Here is a 20,310-nt window from a genome sequence, read left to right as displayed (position 1 = left end):
TCGAAACAAGACACTTTTCTTTCAGTCTTTCCTCTTAATAGTGCTCTGGATGAAGAAATTTGCCACAGGAAAGGTATGTGTCTATTCTCTCACCGAAAATTTGGTAGCATTTATGCAGGTACTCGTTAAAGATGCAATCCAAGTGCATCTCCACATATTGCATGCTCCACATATGTAGGTCGTGCAGTGCTCTCACAGTGTTTCAGGCTGTACTAAAGAACGAATATCATACAGCCCAAACAGCTACTTCCATTTGTGTTGCAAAACAAAGGGGTTATATTTTGATGTTTTGTGAACAATGATGCTCAAACAAAGCACTTGTTTACTCCCACAGGAACAGTTCCAAATGACTGGATTTCCTATCAGAATGCTTATCAAATGTTATTGATTTCCAAGTTTTGGAGGAATTACCCAGTATCTGAAAGAGCAATAAAGCTTAAAGGCAACAAAGGCCTAAGTGAAATCTATCAGAATCCTTGCTCTGGGCTTCCTGGGTTTAAAAATATTCACTCAAAGAATGTGACCACCCACAATCCTCATACATAACAGTGACAATGATAAGAACTACAACACAATATACATTTGCTGAAGTGTGAAGGAAATGACAAGACAATGTCTTCTAAGAATGCTGAATGATTTCTGTGAAGTTTTGAGGACAAAGCTTGACATAATTAGAGAAAAATACCCTAAACAAAGTGCCTGAAAATGCAATAGCTGTTTTAGCAATGTAAAATGTTAAGGACATTTTAAAAAAACTTGGGAAGACATTCCTTCATTGTGTTTAAAAGTACATACACTTTGCTTTCATGTTTCTTATCATCACTTTAATTTTTATCTCCACATGAGAAGAATTATTCCAGGAAACGAAGAAACAGCAACATTCAGTTACTGAGAAATATTAACAGCCATTTCCTGAGCTCCACAGCGGGCAGTACTGGCACACTCTGACCCCTCTGGCCCTCACAACTCTTGAATATTATTTAGGTTCATTTCTGAAAGCTTCAGTCAAAAGATAAACTTGGCTCCATTATAGGGACCTCAGAACATCATTTTGTTTACAGTCAACCTGGCAAACTGCATATAAATAATTAACCAATGCTTCTAATAGTTGGAAAAACAGTACTATATCTGTTACTGACAAATTGAGTTTAAAACATTATCTTTTTCCCCAAAACTGGACTAAGTAAACTTCAAAAAGCAATAACTATCTTCAGTCTGAATAAAAATGCATAGAACGCTTTGGGTTTATTTCTTTGCAGATTTGAAACCTGGTGTGATAGCAAGGCAAGTGCATGAAAACTACAGAAGTATAAACATCCACCTATAGAAATAATTTCAATATATGTCTGAACATAGCTTTAGTCCTGAGAATGTTGTAGATAATATTGTTTATCTAATATAGACAAAATATACCAAACTAAATATGCTGACACGGTGGGGGTTGTTTGTTTGGGGTTTTTTTGTCACAATGACAGAAGTTTCAGGAAATCAAATTATTTGGTAAAATGTTAAATTGACTTACACTAGGTGATATATATGCATTTGGATTATCCAAAGTGCAGGTTGATTTTAGCTACGAATTTTCTGTTAAGGTAAATGCTAAATCCAGCCTAGCTCAGCATTAAATTAAGCCACCAGGAATTTTTGTTGAACATGTACTGTAATCCCAGAAAAGTATACATATTTTTCCTGAAAATCACTACAGCTTTTATTATGATTAGACTTCAACTGCACTGAAACACTGACACGGAAATTTAGCAGCAGCAGCAGAAGCCCTCACAGATGCAAACTCTGCAGGAGACTTGTTTGGCAGATCAGAGATCGCTATCCGGGCACAAATCACTGACATACCTCACTGCAATGGTTCTTTCCCTAGGTATTTTACATGGCTGCTCCCCAAAGAAAACTCCAAAACAGCTCCAAAAATGTAACTGCCTAGAGGTTTCAAGCCTTTTTGGTCTGCACTGTAGATATAGATATACTGTGTGTCTTTTTAAAGATTCTGCTAGCTGAACCCAGTAAAACCCATAAAGGTAAAAGCTGAATGGAACAAACATCCCACAACCTGAAAATGTTTTTGTTAGAAGGTGTTTTTAATCTCCTGCCTCATTAGGATGTTCTGAATCTTAAAACAGATCATCCTGCATTAATAACGTTTTTGATGTGTTGGCATACACCACCATGAACTAGTCAGTAAGTCAGCTACTTTACTGACTACAAAAACAATCCTATGTTCAATAATCAAGCACAAGTTTTCGATGTATGGCTAGACTTAGTGTAACATTAAACTGGCTTCTTCCCCCCACCTCCTTTTCATTGTGTCAAACCATCAGGAAAAGAAATCCAAGCTCCATTCAGCATACAACCAGAAGTAATCTATCTTCTGGGTCTCAATTGTTATTTCATACATGAATAGAGAATATTACACATCATGTAGCAAAACACTAAAGCATACAATATAGCTTGACTGTTTCTGAAGACAGGGAAAATATTTCTGGCATGTGAGACTAAAATAAATGTACAGTTCATGGTCACAACTGCAAACACCTAATCTTACTAAATCAAACCCCAAACTCAAAGAAACACTACAAATAATGAATCCAAAACTCAAAAGATACCGAATTTCACTTACAGAAGCACAGAGCTGGACTCACCTTAACTTTTATCTGCCTTCCTCATCTCCTATCATCCTTCTACCCGTATCTCAATAAATTTTACTCTTAACTAAACTTACAACACTTATTACTCTCCCGCATTCAAAAATGTCAACGCTAATATAACTCTACAGGTCTTGCATCCCTGTGCAAGGTTTTTACCAGTTATATGGTGTAAACTTAATCATTATCCTATCCAGACAACCAAGAATTCAAACTGCAAAAGCTTACAATAACATTTCCAGATATCAGAATGACCAATATTGCCACCCCTCCCCAAATATTCTTAAGTACCAAAATTTATAAGAAAATATAAAATCAGACCCCAAAATCATGGAACCTCGGTACAAGTGAATGCCAAACCCCTGCCTGCAGCCTCAGAATCCGTATCCCCCGCACCAGGCAAACACCCACGCTCGCCCACCCCCAGCCTGGCGGCACGGCCGCTCCGCCGCCGCTCCCCGTGACACCCGGGCGGCGCCCGGCTTGCCGCCCCCCCTTCCCTCCCTCACGGGGCTGAGACCTGCCCCGCAGCCCCGGGGAACGGGATGCGGCGGCACGGGCTGGGCTGGGCTGAGGGAGCCCGGGAGCCGCCCGGCCGCCAGCTTTAGAGCCGGCTGTGTGTGTGTGTCACCCACCGACCCACCCGGCGGCTGCGGGGGTGATCCAGCACTTTCCGGGCGCAGGCCTCGGGCAGGCACAGCCCCGCACGACTCCCGGCTCCGCTCGGCCCTGCTGCCCCTTCACACACCCCCTGCTGTCCCTGGCCTCCCTCAGCCCGCGGTACCTGCCAGCCGCAGCGCTCCCGCGCCGCTCTACGGCCTCGGCCCCGTCCGCCCGCCCTCCTCCGGCGCGGGGGGGCGGCGGGTCCTGCACCCGAGCTGCCGCCACTGCCGCCGCCCGCCGGCGGGGAGGGGGCAGGAAAAGGAGGAGGGCGACTCCGGTGCTCAGGACTGTGCAATCGGGCCCGGAGCCATCGAGCGCCCGCGGCGGCCGGGAGGAGGGCGGGAGCGGCCCGGGGAGCGCGGAGCCCGGGGCGAGGTGTCCCGGTGCCGGAGGGGACAGAGTCACCGCCCCGGGGCGCTCCGAGGCTCCGTGGCCGCCGGGGCGATGAGCGGCTCTGCGCTAGGGGGGCACAGCCGGGGGCTCGCGCTCAGCGCTCTCTCACCAAAACCAGCAACAAAAGATCCCCCTCGGTGATGCTTTGTGAAGGTAGCTCTGGCACTGCTGGGATTTGTACCTGGCTGTGATCAGAGTCTGCCATGGCTTCTGGTTTCCACTCCACCCCTCAGGCATCCACGTCCGTACTTCCCTGGGAGGGCCCCTGGGCACTGCACAGGACAGTAACAAGAACACGCCCTTTCTATTAAGCGTTCGTCAAACCCAACGTTTGCAAAAGTTGTTACTCTTGGGTTTCATCAGTGTAAGCTGTGATCCCAAATCGATATGGGATCCCAAGTCAAGGAGTATTCTGTGTCTTACAGACAAGGTCAACTGAAGCTCCAGGAATTTCACCTCGTTCCTCCTACTGCATAGGTGGTCCAGCTGGAAGTGGTTGCTTTGTCACTGGGAATTACTTCCACCCTTCCAAATTTGCACTAGCGAACTCACTGGTCATCAGAAAATACCCATTGGAGGGATTTTCTTTAATGTATTCTGTGATCAGTTTAAGTTCTATCTCAACAAGAGGAAAGTTTATGTCTCTCAATCATTTTTTAGTTTTAAAATAAATAAATAATAATCTTAGTGTAGTTTTCCAACTGATGCCCAGCCATGTTTGGAATCCAGGACCCAGATTTCTCTCCACAAGCTGTGTTTTCTGGGACTATCTTCTTTTAACTGGTGCAAACAGAATCTCAGAATCGTTAAGATTGGAAAAGACCTCTAAGATTGAGTCCAACCTTTGACTGATCACCACAATGTCAACTGGACCACAGCACTAAGTACCATGTCCAGTCATTTCTTGAACACCTCCAGTGATGGTGACTCCACCTCCTCCCTGAGCAGTCCATTCCAATGTTTAATGACCCTTTCCATAAAGAGATTCTTCCTGGTGTCCAGCCTGAACCCCCCATGGCACAGCTTGAGGCTATGTCCTCTTGAGCTATCACTGGTTGCCTGGGAGAAGAAGCCAACCCCCACCTGGCTCCAACCTTCCTGCAGGTAGTTGTACAGAGGGAACCATTGTGGTGAGGAAATAATGTCTGGGACACATAATCATAGGAGCCAAAATTGTTTCTAAACCTTGCATAAGCTTGTACATTCAACTTCACGTAGATTCAGTATGTAAAGTTTACATGCAGGGGATCCTCTGTGAACATCTGTACTCAGTCATGCAGATGATGCTGCTGAGAAGTATTTCAAAGAGTACATGCAGGGCTGCTTGATTAGATTGTGCTGCAGATGCCATGAGCACCATGCTGCGTTACCATATACGGACACTGCTTCCATTTTTACTAAACTGACTGTGATAAAAAACATGACCACTGATGCAATGACCTTTTAAAAGAAATGCTGGCAATGGATGTGGTAGTGAAGAATATGCCTCACACCTGAAGCAGGAAATTATTTACATATTATATTTCACAGAAATCAACTTTACAAACTTGTACTGATGTAAAAGTGTCAACCTGTTTTCAAAAATCACATACATTCCCAGGAAAGAGTTATTTGCTAAGTTAACCTCATCTTGATCAGGGGCTGAGTTGCTGCTACTAAGACGGTGATTTGCAATTCACTTGTGAGAAAGGTCAGCTGAACAATTTCTGTTCAAAGACTGTTGGTGTTACGACTTTTTTCCATAAGGAACTCCAGAAAAACAAGGGCTCTCTGACAGTCCTGAGGTACCAGAAACACCTGGAAATATTTGTGAAGGATTGATCATGTTTAACTCAGAAACAAATAAACAACCCCAAATTTAGAATAATTTTTGGAAGACTATTGCTGCTATTATCATTATTATACCTATTATTCACTCTGTTATGGTAGCAGGCAGAGACCCACTCAAAATTAGTATCTCATAATGCTGAGTGTTACATGAACACAGGGCAAGACAAAACATCATCCATTAAGAAGTAAAGACTTGCTCAGTTTTTCCCAAGAATTATCTTGTCCAGCCCCCCAGGACACATGATATCAGATCTAAGTAATGCTTTGTTAATGCTATACTGATATGAATCAACTGGAATAACAAGGCATATTGATGCAGGATGCTCCTTCCATCTCTGGGTACATCAGCTTTAGGGTTGCTTTGTGCCAGCAGTGCTTACATAAGGGCAAGAGTCTGTCTTCACTGGATTTATAGCTAACCTTGATTTTTATTATTATTTTTCCCTAAATCGGTCAACAGACTGTTAACTGTGCACTGATTCAAATTAGTGTCTACTTTAGCAGTTATGCATGCCATTTTTTTATTTTTCCCCTTTCAATCTGAAATAAAAAAAGAAATTGTTGTGCAAATTTACAGTGATTTGTTCTAAACCAGAAAACTATAGGACAGTTAGATGCGTTCACCATGTATTAATTCAATTTTCCCTTTCCCCATTAGTCCTGACTGTACTTCAATAACAAATTACTTAATAAAATAAACAACTAGCAAATAATTGAAATGCACAAACCTACTGATCAGTCTTCTCATTAGTCTATTTTGGTAAAGTGGGTTGACTGATTTAGAGCATGAGTTGGTTCTGCCATAAAAATTCCAGACATAGTAGAATATCTATGCAGCCACATATGCCTCTGAGCTAAACATTTTCATTCTTTCAGCTTTATAATCCTCAGTGACTCTAGAGGAAGAAAAAAGAATGTATGCCTTTGAATCAGTGGGACTGTCCATGCATGAGTAAGAATCACAGGACTAGGGGCCTAATTTGAATCAAATGTTACATCACCAAATAATTACATAGCAAACAAAACCAAATTCTTTAGATTAAATATAAGATTAACCATTTTGTTTTACTCTTTGGAGGCATGTAGAACCCAACACATTTTGGCCTGTCCTAGCCTTTGCAATGCTATAGGTACCAATCTTTCTCTTTTTACACATTGAATATCAAAAATAATGTATAGTTTTATGCTACAATACTGCTAGGCTTCTTCTTATTCCCAACACAGTTCCTTTTTGTGCTATCACAAAATGCAAGGCCTGAATTCCTGCCAAGCAATTACACAGTCCTGCTGTTATTTTAAATCCTAAAACACAAATAAAAGTATTATGCAGGCCTAGATAATGTTAGATACAACTACCAACATGGAAGCAGGAAATAAGAAAGTTACATCTAGGGATGGATTGCCAGCTAAATACTAAGGCCTCCCAAAAACCTTTTACATTCACTGTTGATCCAAAACTTTCATTGCCAGTCTCTTTTCTAATGGAGCACATAAAAATAGCATTAAGCTCCTTTCTTGCACATTTTTAACACATACTGATGTAATAGGGCATCTATTGTGGCACTTACACCAGTAAATACAATTAAAGTGAATGGAAAACAATTTTAAATTCAGAGTAATGAGATACATATGAACAAGAACGGTAAGACAGGAATGCCATTTATTTGCCTTCCCATGCTGTCTGGATCACTCCTACTTTAGAAATACGATGAGGTGTTATTTGTACTGATACCACACTGTGCATTGAGGTACTCAAAGTGCTCTGTGAACATTATTAGTTCAAGTCACATTTGTGAGGCAGAGGCTAAAGTAGGAGGTAGTGAAAGGCAACTTCCTGTAGCTCCAACAAAGGTGAAGATAGGCGAAAGTTTTCTGATGGAAAAAGAGATTCAGAGGTGATTTTTTGCTTTTAGTGAAAGGGGAAAAACCCAGTGGTTTTAAACCTCTTTTCCCCCCGTTTTCACTCTTTCTTTGTATCACAGATGGAAAAAGTAGAGCAGAAAATTGCTTTGCCCAAAGCCACACACTGGCAGTAATTGAACTAGAAGACAGCATTGGTTTAAATAGAAAATATGCAATACATTGGTAGTATTTGGGCTATTCTAACTGTTGGTTCTTTCTCTTGTTCACATACACCATTTACTTTTCAACTGTATTTGCACGGCACTTCTGGTAACAGAATCTTGGGGGGATTCCCAAACTGTGAGTTGCTTTCAAGGAGCTTCAAGACAGTAAGAAGGAATAAATAGGAAGTACCAAATTCACCAAATTTTTGAGAGAGTGTCTCAAATTTTGGGTGCTGTTTTCCCAAGAAAAAGATTAAGAAGGAAGCTCTGCTTTCTGTTCTTGTTCAGCAATTGTGACTCTGATGTCTAGAATAAAGCAGCTGGTGGATCTCCCAGACAATCCAGTTGTGTCCCACTGTGCTGTGCAAAACATTAAACAGAGTGACAGTCATTGTTTTGTTCAACGTATGGTCTTAAGGACCAAGACACTGAAAACAAAAATAGATGGCCATTTATTAGATGAGAATTAAGATGCAAAGAAGTTAAGAAATGAAGTCAGTCACAACAGAGGTTGGTGGCAGACCTCAGGTAATGCCTGTGCACTTGTGGAGACCATTCTAGCCGTCTGTGGCATTCTGCTACTCCAGCTTCAAAAAAAACCCCCAATGTGTTTGAAGGAATCCATATAGAAGACAGTAATAGAAACTAAAAGCAAAAAATAATGGAAGCTTAAAAGATTCATCCCTCCTTCTCCAAAGAAGCTGTTTTTATACCAGAGGTGAGATTGAGGTTGAGCAGATCATACTTTTAAATCCAAGCAGATGTGGAATTTTGCTCTCAAAGAGGAGCTAAAGAGCAGTCGTTGCATTGAGTCACAATGAAGAACTTTTGTGGAGCTTTTGTGGTAAATGAGATCAGACAGCACAGATGCATTAAAAGACCTGGTGAAAAGCACCACAAAGGCTGGCTAATATCCAGCAGCCCATCAAATGGCTGCCATTTCAACATGAGGAAGCAACTGTCTGCAGAAACTGTTATGTGCAAAATCTTGTTATGGGCAAAAAGAAATCCAGTCTATGTTTAGAGTCACGCCAAATTTATTTTAATTGCAACCTTAGCAATTTAATCAAAGAATTATTATCAGTCCAAATCTAATTATTGCAGAAAAAACAAATGAAATAGAAATAAAGAAATTGTATAGAAAGTCTCAATAATACTACAGTAAAAATTGTTATGCAAGCACTATTTAGCACCTACCCTTACCCCATTTCCTGGTGTTGTGCTTGCCCTTTCACTTCCTTGTGGCTTCCACCTGGTAGAGGGAGCACAGTGGATCATCAGCAGTCCTGTGCCTGCAGGAGTATGATGTTGGTGTTTATGATTTCTTCTTCTTTCTCTCCTTTTTTTTTGGAAATAGCTCTCGCTTGGGGCTCTTTTGTACATTTTCTAATAAAGTTTTACTCTTTGCTTTTTCTTCACTGGCTTGCAACTATGTATTTTTCTTTTCGTTCATCTTAAGTGTTTTGCTTTTTGTTTATATTATATACTCATTCTTTCTTCTCTTTTTTATCCCTAAGAATAGTTTTGTCCAGCTCCAGGTTTCTATTTCTTTAACTGACCATTGGCAAGTTGTTTACAGCCTTGGGAGTCTCCAGTGCCCCATCTCTTACTATCCCATGCCTCTGCTTTACACTAGTCAGTGTCTTCACTTCTCAAAGTTGCTACTGTTTCAATAGGCCTGTATTTCTGTACTCTGTAACACTGGATTCGTCCTAAATATATCGTTCTACACAGAATTAACTACTAATTATTAATATCTACGTAACAACTGTGGTTACACATAAAAGTAAAACAAATTTGCCATAGTCTCCTGTCCTTAGAAAAAAATTTGTTACAGCCAAATCAAATAAAACTGAAGCTCTGGGGAAAGTTCCTGTGCTAAGCCTCCATGCTGCACTCTTGTAACCCTTGGGACAGTGCCTGGGGACTGTCACTAGCAGTAGCAATACAGTTGCAAGTATTACTGGGCTAAATTCTGTTTATTAACTTCCAGTTCTGGATTAATATTTGTACGTAGTAAATTCATATGTTGCATACTCTATGTAGCAGCAGAGGTAAAAATTTACAGAAAGGGCATGGGAAGGAAGCAGTAATATTGCTGACTAGAAAAGAGGCTGTTGCACCTGAACTCATTAGAGAGTGTTTATGAGCCCAGTTCATAGTCCACACACGCTCAGCTTCAACACACTGGGTGTGTACGCTGCAAACAAGGTCGCAAAACCCTGATTTTGCAATTCCTGTGTGGCAGTTGAATTGGAGATATAATAGCATAAGGATGACTCCTGACTTTATAGGTTATTTCAAGGAAGTGGGGAATATTAAGCATCTTCTAATAGATATTCTCTAAGTACAGAACAGGACAATTATATGAGTTTTTGTCTAGTCATAGAACAGAAACTATTTAAAGCAGAGCCAGGTCATCTGTTTAAAGCACATATTCATGGTCGAAGGGAATAAGCATTTGGCTTTGAAAAAGTAATTTTAATCAATTTTTTTATCAGTATGGTCCAGCATATTATTCAGAAATGGCTTCCTTCAGTAAATGGATTGTGAATCAATAGTAGATATAAATAAAGCAGTACAAAGGGCACAGCATTCAACAAGCTGCCAATCCCTGGAGGAGAAGATGGCAGTATCAAGATGGATATACAAATAAATCAGAAATGGGCAGATAATACACAAATATCCACCTTTTTGCAGAAATTTCAGAGTTCCGTCTGGTCCTAAGAACCACTGAAATGTGTATTAGATTTTATGTGATTTATATGACAGACCACTGTGAGATGGTGTTTGGTTTGAAGTCTGTTTTTCACTAAACATTTTCAAGCTTATCCCTCTTAGAAATCACTGAGTTCTTTAAATATAGAGAATGAATTGCCAGGCTGCCAAAGATCTTTCTGGAGACAGGAAATAAATTAAAAACCGCAGACTTTGTATTATACCTCAAAGGATCAATTCTTGAGATATACTAAATACCCACAATTCCTGTAAGGTCTGTGAAAAGTGGGATTATTCAGCACTTTTTAGGATGTGACCTCCAACAGAAAGAGGAATTAAAATGTTTTTTCAAGCACACAGATCATAATGAATTTGTATTAGTCATTTGCATCAGGACAATATTATTTAAATGTCTCTAGTAGGAACTTTGAACATGACTCATATTGTGTCTATCATAACTGTTAATTATTAATGAATAAATATGGCATTTGGGTCCTAATAGCTAGTATTTCCAGGCCATTTGTGTAAATGGTTGTTTTCAACTGTGAGAATATCAGTTGCCAGGAATTCAATATCCTTATTTATTTCATAATTATTAACCATATATTATGCTAACCTGAAAAAAATCTCATTACTCTCTTATCAAAACTGTAAGCTTCGTATCTGTTAAAAATAAAAGGGATTCTCATGGCATAGTTTGAGCCTGAAGATTACACATTCAATGTTTTTTACAAAATAAAGATAAGGACAGAGTATTTGTAACTACTGGCCTACAATTTAGGATTGTGCAAGCTGCCATCCTCACTAACTGTAGGGCTTTACATATCCTCCAGAATAATTTCTTATTCAAATGGCAAATCTGGATAACTGCTACAAACCATATAAATGTCTGATTTCACTTTGAACCCTTCTAAACCATAATGCTGCATTAAAAAGAGAAACTTGATTCACAGGATGAACACATTTGAATCAGTTTGAATTTGCCACATTTTAATATAGCTGTTCTGCTCTTACTGCCTTTTAAGACAGAATTTCCCATTATATCTTCTTAACACCATCTGTTAATAATGTTTATAACAGAACTGCATAGGGGGTCAGCTGGGAAGGGGGCCCCAAATGTACCAATACTGTCTATAAAAGGAAAGCTAGTCTCTGCCTAAAAGCTTCAATGGACAAAAAGCTGGAAAGAAGCAATAGGGACAGAGGGAACAATGAGATGGCAGCATACATTGTACCATCTTTATTTTTGTTTTCATTTGAATGTTTCTGTTCTTTTCCTGAGGCTCTGTTATGAAAGAATTGAGTAGACAGCAAGACCACAGTAACAAGGACATAGACCAAGCTATAGCAGGCAGCCTATCAAAACACATCAGAGATTTCAGAATGCAAATTTCAAGTAAGCAATTCAGTGATACTGCTGGTTTCTAGATATGCCTCATTTATTCTTCCCTGCACAGCCCATGATCAATCCTGTACTACCTTACGTCTCCCACCCTTACACACTCTGATTGAGGGGGATGGACTTTCTTATTTATTACCTACTCTCTAAGAGGCTAAAAATTCAGTGAATTTATTTCCAATATATTAGTTAGTTATAAAGCATTCTCATTTTATAGATAGAAAACATAAGGCAAAAATTGACATAAGTACATCTGAAGTATTCTTTATCTATAAACCACTTCTTCAAGCTATACATGCAATACTTCTTTCATTATTTTTTAGTAAAAAATGATTGCATTATCCCATATTTGTTGATAAGCATTTTGAATTTTTGGATCAATATTAACAATTATTTTGAGCACACTTCAGATGCATATGAACAAAAAACATACTCATTATAGCAAGGCAGTCTCAGGAATCCTTATATTCACTGGGACTGGCAAAACCAGCACAGATGAGTGAAAGCCTTTTTCAAACTATCTCCCAAGGCAATCAAGCACTTTAATGCTTAGGAGAAAAAAAAAAACCAAACAAAAGACACCAGTACTGTATTCAGGATACAATTTACTTTTTTCAAAAGTCAATCAGATGAGTGTAAGGTCCATTTGTATCCAGTTTTAACACCTGCCTGTTTCCATATGTGCCATGCTTGACAAGAACACCAGCTTCCACACATTTGGCATTGGTAGCCAGTTCTTTTTCACACAAAGTCACAAACTGAGAGTAAAGTTCCAACCCTTTTTCTTTTTCAATGTTTGCATGGTACTGCATCCTTCTTCCCTTTGGTTTACCACCTAGGGTAGCTTGTGGTATGATGAGTACGTCGCCTGGTAAATCAAGAACAGAAACAAACTCGCCGTTTTCATTTTCACTTAATTTAACATTCAACAGTGTATTGACTGCAAATAAAAATAAAATAAGAGTTAGTATAACTGAAGTGAATTAAACAGGACATCATAAACAAGATCCAACAAATATTTTGATGTGTGACAAACTACTGAGTAAAAGAAACTGTTTACTGTTGAACTGAAACATGGACAATCAATAAATACTTAACCAACTAATATGTCTGAGTATTGTGAAGAATGTGAAGGATATTAATACCATATGTCTAAAGTTCTATTTTTGGGGGAAGTGATTGGTTATCTAAAATCGATTCTAGTTGGACACCCCCAGAAGAAACCAGGATGCAATTAGTGAGCCTTCCTTGATTGTTTGGTACTCAAATAGGCAGCATTTACCCAACACTCCACATTGTGGGATGCACCATTCTCAGTGGTTTTGCCCTCTCTTTTTGTTCTGCTTGCAGTAGTTTGCAGCAGGACCCAGCACTGATGTGAGCTGAAGGCACAGCTCCATAGGTTGGTCTCAAGTAGAGTAAGTGTCCTTCAGTGCTCTACTTCGAGACATGCAGCTACCAGTTTGTCACTTGAGACAGGAGGTGGGCAGGAAGGTCAGATGCAATTTGGCTTATAAGCCAGAACATATAAACTTGCAAATGAAATCAATGCATTTACTAACATTAGATTTTCTAATGTTCCTATAAGAAATCAAATCATTACCCCAACTCCATAAAAGCTGCGAGGATACTAGTCATGCCTCCAAACTCATACATGTTTAATGTTGTTAGAAGCAAAATGAGCTGACTTGTGATTCAGGAACCAAAACCACACACTTAAACAGATTCAAAATATATTTAGGAAACAATATTCTCTAAGGCACTCAAGGAGGATGGTCCTAGATGAATCTCCTTATAGGAAACAGATCTTTCTTTTTCTGGCCTGTTTTAGCTGCCACACGACTGAAAATGTAATTATTCTCAAGTAACATTCTCATGAAACTCTCACAAGCACAAAATAAATTTTCATATCATAGATTTAAATATTTAGCATCACAGAAGGACTGTGCCCTCCAAGACCAAGAGAGAACCCCCCAGGAGCTGCTCTCAGCTTTTTAAATAGCACCTGCACTTGTGCACTGCTGGTCCCAGCCAGTAGCCTGAAATAGACTATTGTTACACAACATTTAGCCAAATCATTACTATCAGCCAGCCACAGAAAAGGGACACTTTTATCTGGAAGATGTGGCATCACAGAATTTCCCAGGGGATCCAGTGCTACTGATGGAGGAAAGGAGGGAGAAGAAATGACATAAAAGTTAAAAAAAAAAAAAAAAAAAAAAAAAAAAAAAAAAAAGAAGAAGAAGAACAAAACAACAACAACAAAAAAAACCCCACCAAAAAAAGAAAAAAATCAAGCCAAAACAGCACCGGATGAAGACAGAAATCGCTACTATTTGACCTTATCCACAGCATCTTTTCTGCTTCAATATAAATGTTGAAGTGCACGTGGAGAAGAAGACAAGAATTGCAGACGTTGCTGTTACTGTTTCTGAACCAGAAAACTGCACGTGCTAACAGTGTATGTATAAAGTACCAATGGAGTGAGATGGGAAGGACACAGTTTCATTATCCACACAACTCCCTCTACTGGCTATAATTTTAAATATCCTGCACATACAGTGAGATCAGTGATAAAATACTTACCAAATCAAGCCATGAACTATTTGAAATTCAGTTCTGTCCTGGACTGAACCTGTTGCCCAACACATGTAATATGTTAAACAGCAGGTGCAGCATTTTCTCCTTTGCTAGACATGTTGTCAGGGGATTTGGTTTTCTACATTGGTCATGAACAGACAGAGAAAGAGGCATGGACAACTGTCAAAAGAAACAAGACAGACCAAACTGTTCTTTCAGCCAGGTGATTGATTTAGAATGATGCCATCTCATGGCTTTCCAAATGGTTACTACCTTCTCTGCCTCAACTGCTTTTCTTCCTTTTCAAACAATACAATAATTTATATGGATCATATCATACCAATTTTTGGGACAAGATCCTCATCCGCATCTTTGAAGAAGCATATGTAGATAACAAGCCCTCTCTGGATCTACAAAAGATTACAGAAAACGATGTCAATGTTTCTCATTATCTACTATGCATGCTTATCATTAAAACTGGTATTAAAAATGACAAACCCCATAACAGACAAAGGTTCAAAGAGTAGTTTTAATTACTTAGTATAGCTTCAGACATTAAGTTTACACACCACACTGTGGAAGCTTATAAGATATATACTGATTATCTGCACAATGCTTCTACGTACAATTAGACAATTTATTAGCTCCATGTGAAGCCAAATTTAGTCGGAATGTAGAGTGTACAGTATTAACATAGACGAGGTGACGAGATGAAATTAGTATACTTAAATCCAGCATAAGAAACAATTTAAGCTTTTTTCCTATCAAATGTACAGCTAAAATATTTTTCAATGTGAATTATATTTCCAGTTATGAAACATGACAAACACCATAGGACTTGTCAAAGAACTGAATTTTGACATTGAAAGTAATCTAGTACAATTTAATTCTGAAAAAAACAGAGAATCTGTTAATTAAACATTTAAATATGATGACCAGCAACTGTGAAATTGTTCAGAATATTATAAAGTTGTTCAAAATACTATTTATCAGCTTGGGTAAAATCTAACTGGCAAAATGGAACTTTTCACCTGATTGGTATAGACTAAAGGATATGCCACTTCTTTAGCATTCAAAGAGACTACCTGTAAGAAATATGCATTTGAGGGAAGAATTAGGCCTATACTGAGGAGAAAGCACAAGAAAACTTTTGTGTAGCTTTTCTGCTCAATTGGTTAGTCCATGAGGAGTGCAACAACCCATGCTTTACTAAGCCAAACTGATAGGCTCTGCAGCCAGCAGCAACTATGTCTCATGCACAAGTATACCTGAGTGCCTTAACTTCTTTGGGAAAAACTCCAGAGTATCTACAGGCAGACCGTATATAAAGAAACCTCCCTGCTGCTTTGCCAAGAAAAAGTATCTTTTTAATTTTGTTGGAGGAAACAAATGTCAACTTGTGAAATACCACTGAAGAGATGTTAAATAGATTGGGACAGGCAGGAGTTATTAATATCAATGTTATCAAAGCAAAATGATGGAAAATGTGAATAGTTTCTAAAAACTATTCTAAAATTTTTTTTCCTCTCTTTTTTTCCCTGTTTCTTTAAATGATAAAGGTTTTTGGTGAAGAAATCTTAGCTATACACATGAGATTTTGTCCCTTTGTTATTGCAGAGATTATACAAAATGCTCAAGGCTGAGAAAAGCTATGCCTTCTCAACTGTTTTTCTAGTGACTAACTTCTGAAAAAAGAGAATGCTCTTTGTAGCCAAAATGTCACATGCTGAGAACTTTCAAAAGCTTTAAATGGCTCTTTTCAAAACTCATTTTGGCCAGTGCAGAATATTATACAGATTCCCAAATGACTACCATATTTTATAAACACTGTAAGAAATTTGATGGCCAGAACCTCAAATGACATTTCAAATCATCTGTTCAAAAAGGAAGAGAAATGCAGACTGCCAAACATTAGATATTCTTACATGTTTAGGTAAATATTCATTCCAGAAACAGACTGGTGTCAGGATATTAATAGGTAACAACAATGCACAAAGAGCTACTAATAAAAATATTTTATCAAAATAGGCCAGATGCATTTGGTCTTGCTATTGGTCTAACCCCAGCATTAGAAATAAGTGACTCTGTGATACAGCACACATAACAGAAAATAATTTTAATTCTGAGACTTGTGACAGTCTTTGTTTTGCACAGTCTCACAGTAGTAACGATATTCTGCTAGCAGCTCATTTAAAGACACAAAAAAATAAGTAAAGTGACCCTAGCAAGTCCTAAGGTCAGACAGATAACGATTAAGTAAAATAATTCATGATTTTTCCAGCCTCTGTCCTTATTTGATGTCGGTTTTTGAAGAAACTATTTATCACAAGATGAGACATGCATATTGAAAAAAATTAGACCAACAGAAGGCTAAATGAGAAAACAATTAATTCAGAGACAAGTTAAAGCTGATAGAGGATGCTTCTATTTATCCTGCATGTTTATGGTCTTCTAGGACACTACAACCATGATGTAGTTGAAAACTATGCAACTATTTTTAAGCTGAAACTTATGGTTTCAACTATGACTGAAAAGTATGGTCCAATATGTGCAGCCATGTTTCAACTCCTTGTTAAGTCTTACTTTGTTCTTTAGCTTTCTTAATTGAATAGAAGATGTAAAATTGAATGCAATTACAAGACCACATTTAATAACAACATATGTCAATCTGACCTTACATCAGTGTTCCAGGTGTCCTAAGGCTTGTGCTCATTGTCAATGTAGTGTGTAAACCTTTTGAATCAAAGCAAAACCATCGCCATTGCTGCAGGTCCTCTGTAACCTATCAAAGTCTAGTTGACTACCCCTCAGATCTGTATTTAATGCACAAAAATTAGAGCAAAATAACACAAATAAGAAGATCATAAATTCAACATGCTGATGTGCAAACAGCCACTGTAAGGAACCTACACAGTGAGAGGCAGGCAGTTGGACAGGAAAGCTGTGCTCTATGTGGATCTACTGTTAGCAGTAAAATGCCTACATAAATAAACCAGCAAAGCAAGATACTGTGCAACACTGGCATTTATTATACAACTGTCCTAAGTAATCATCAGATCAGGCAACCTGCATCATGAAGCCAGCCCTAAAGCCATATAGACAGCCTTAGCAACGCTGCCTCCAAATGCTGCTTTTTAGCTCTTTTGCAGGGAAAAATGAGTAACTGACTCCTTCCTCATCCTCCTTACTAAATACATTCATCTGTATTTTTTAGGATTTCATTAGCAAAACTGAAATATATTCTGCAATATATTATCTCAAGTCTACCTTTTCCTATTTTTTCCCCAGGAAATTGGAATGGATAACAAAACCAGAGATACTTTGTAATTCTTAGGAAGTCAGTGAAACTAACTTACATAAATTATTCTGTGACATTTCCATTTCAAGTTCAGATTTACTACCCTCTGGGAAGATTTCTTCATATTTTTATATTCAGTGCAGCAAAGAGAGATTACATCATCTGCCACAGGTCACAGAGCAAGTCTGTGCCTGGTACTTTGCACCTCTTTTTGCCATAGTAACCAGAAAACAAGTCAAGGGAAATAAGATAAGGAAAGGACAGTTCTCCTTGCATAAAGTGTAGGCACTTATATTTTTTAGCTGAATATTCATTTCATGTTTCTTTTCTCCACAGTTATGAAATACACCAAACCTCACCTTATTTCACCCCTACCTTTAGAAGAATAATTCCTTTTATTTCTTTGTATTTTGCTGTATACATAAACCTTTTATGGAGGGTATACAACCAAAATTCTCCATAAACAAGACATCCTATGCCCAATAACCCTCAACAGGCCAAGCAACTCATTCATGAAAACACAATGAAGGCAGAGATTAATGTATAAAGCACACTCCTAACCTTTTTGCAGATAAAGAACATCTGCTCTGAAGTTCCTGAAGTACCTACAGGAGTCTCTTACAGCTCAGAAGCTATTCAAAGCCACCTACATAATATGCCATTTACAGTATTCTAGAAATGTCTCAAGGTGAGGACCTACTTTTAAGTGGTCATAAAACATCAGGAACACACTGGTTGACGTAAATAATAGTTGATTAGGTCTGTATTTTTTATTTTTGTGTTTCTGGGTTGACATGCATATATAGGGAGTAAAATTACCCTACTACAAAATGTCAGCAGCAAAATTTCCTTCCAGTGACCTCTAAAGTAGTCATACTAGAGAAAATACATACTTCCCGTAGGCTTATTTTCCTGCATGGTGACTAGTTCTTGTTAAAACAGACTCCTCTTTAAAAGCCCTGGGTACCTGTGAAAGATTCCTAAGTACCCATGACAAATATTAGTAAGGTTCATGTCTGAAAAAATACCTGCTGGAGACCACCCAAATCTCTTTCAGATTCCTTTAGTGCTATCTATTACTTTCCTACTGATTTTGCTTAGTATATTAAAAACAAATTAGAGAGAGAAACCGCATAACCTCCTTGTAGCAAAGTTATTCATCAACCACAACATGTAGCTTTGAAGATAGTTTAAAAGAAAGACAGCAAAATTACATTTTTTCTTTTCTTTACTAGATCTACAATTACTTCTGTGATTAGCAGGCTAGAAACAGGTTATTTCTCCTATAGTTAATGTATGCTGGGCTAAGCATATTTTATTATAATTAACCTTATACTGAGAGGCTAATAATGCAATACACACAGACACACTACATCTGTGAAACACAGTATCTGTGAGATGGTATCTATTTCCTTCCAGTGAAACATTCTGGCTTCCCAGACCATGCTGCTGAAACTAGATCTGCTGGATCCACCTGCCCCTTTTAAACAAGAAGAGATGTTTTAAGGATAATGTGAAAGGCAAAAAGTGAACTCTCTTCAGATGTGTTGAATGAATGCATAAACCCTTTAAACATGCTAGAATTTTTACTTTTTAAAATTTATGCATGTGCATTAAGCTTCTTCTGTTGTAATAGTCTTTAAAAATGACAAAAGATAAAACCAAGAAAACCCATGGGGTAAATAGTTGATAACGGCAGAAATGACTTAGTCTAGTGTAGATAACTCACAAGCAGTGACAGCTATGGCAGGGCAGTGCATTCCAAAGGGCAGCCTTCATGCTTTGGAAAAGAGCCCTGGGCTGGATGCACAGCACATCGACCAAAGAGTCTGCAGACCTACCTACCTCTCCCAGCAGAAGACTGTGGGAGGAAAAGGGGGAAAATACAATGTTTTCCTCAACCTATGTGGTGACCTGCACGCTAAATTTCATTTTTAGTTAGTGTTCTGGAAAAAAACCAACCAAACAACATCAGAACTACTGCTGCCATAGTCCCATTGCCCTACCTGGCCTTTCCTCTCCGAGTTAACACTATCACACAACAAACAAAGCCGACAGCTGAGCCCACCAGCCAACGTTGTAGTGTCTCTGTAAAAGCGTGTTTAAGAAAAGAAGGAACAACACAGTTAGAAGGGAAGTGTTTGGTCGTGGAGCAGTCATGCTCCTGAAGGAACTGCTGCCTGTGGAGGACTCTGTGGAGCACAGGGAGAGAGAGCAGCCGAGCGAAAACGCTATGCGCCGACCTCGGCCTCCTGCTGCTTGTCCCTTTGCCGAAGTGACTGACCGTAACCTTTGGTGATAACCAGGGGGCGAGGAGAGGGCTCTGGACTGGAAACGAGACACGAGGTTCAAAAGCGCCGGAAGTACAGCTCAGCCGGGAAAAGGAGGAGAGGGTGTTCCCCTCAAACGCCGAAATGCCCACCCTCTCCCCGCCGGCGCACGCGCGCAGGGGACAGAGCGCTTTCCCGCCGCCCGCCCCGAGCGGCCCCGCTCCGCGGGGGGAGAACGGGCGATGCCGAGGGTGGGGGGCGGCCCGCGGCCCACGTTACCTCCACCCACTGGGCCTCGGAGCCGCGCTCGGGGGGCCGCACCTGCAGCCGGGCGGAGAAACTCTGCTGCAGCACGGCCCGGGCCCGCGTCGCCGCCATGGCGGGCCCGCAGCGCTGAGGGCGGGGCCGGGTCACGCCTTTCCGGCGCCGGCGCCGG

General features: G+C 39.5%; 2 protein-coding genes across 7 annotated transcripts in view; both read right to left on the bottom strand.

The window, feature by feature from the left end:
• The window catches only part of HEATR5A (HEAT repeat containing 5A), a 65,304-nt gene extending 61,319 nt beyond the window's left edge, over positions 1-3,985 (bottom strand). For 2 of the 5 annotated variants that reach the window (XM_032113346.1, XM_032113351.1), the window contains exon 1: positions 3,442-3,577. The gene's annotated coding sequence lies outside the window, so the exon portion shown is untranslated. Of the gene's footprint in view, positions 1-3,300; positions 3,397-3,441; positions 3,578-3,894 lie in introns of those variants that run through there. The other 3 variants (XM_032113347.1, XM_032113350.1, XM_032113348.1) reach the window with 3 other exon arrangements.
• A 4,959-nt stretch (positions 3,986-8,944) lies between these two features.
• On the bottom strand, positions 8,945-20,278 carry DTD2 (D-aminoacyl-tRNA deacylase 2). Of its 2 annotated transcripts, none has more exons than XM_032113353.1 (3): positions 20,154-20,278; positions 14,647-14,716; positions 8,945-12,666 (listed from the first exon to the last, which is right to left on the bottom strand). In XM_032113353.1, the coding sequence occupies exons 1-3, from the start codon at positions 20,250-20,252 to the stop codon at positions 12,341-12,343; spliced, it is 495 nt and encodes a 164-aa protein (XP_031969244.1). In that variant the 5' UTR covers positions 20,253-20,278; the 3' UTR covers positions 8,945-12,340. The 2 variants fall into 2 exon arrangements, with proteins under 2 accessions (XP_031969244.1, XP_031969245.1); XM_032113354.1 differs by having other exon boundaries at positions 20,196-20,278.
• Between the last annotated feature and the right edge of the window lie 32 nt (positions 20,279-20,310).

This window comes from Corvus moneduloides, chromosome 6, assembly GCF_009650955.1.
Source record: "Corvus moneduloides isolate bCorMon1 chromosome 6, bCorMon1.pri, whole genome shotgun sequence".
Classification (NCBI taxonomy): domain Eukaryota; kingdom Metazoa; phylum Chordata; class Aves; order Passeriformes; family Corvidae; genus Corvus; species Corvus moneduloides.
This window is presented reverse-complemented; position numbering and strand designations above follow the sequence as displayed.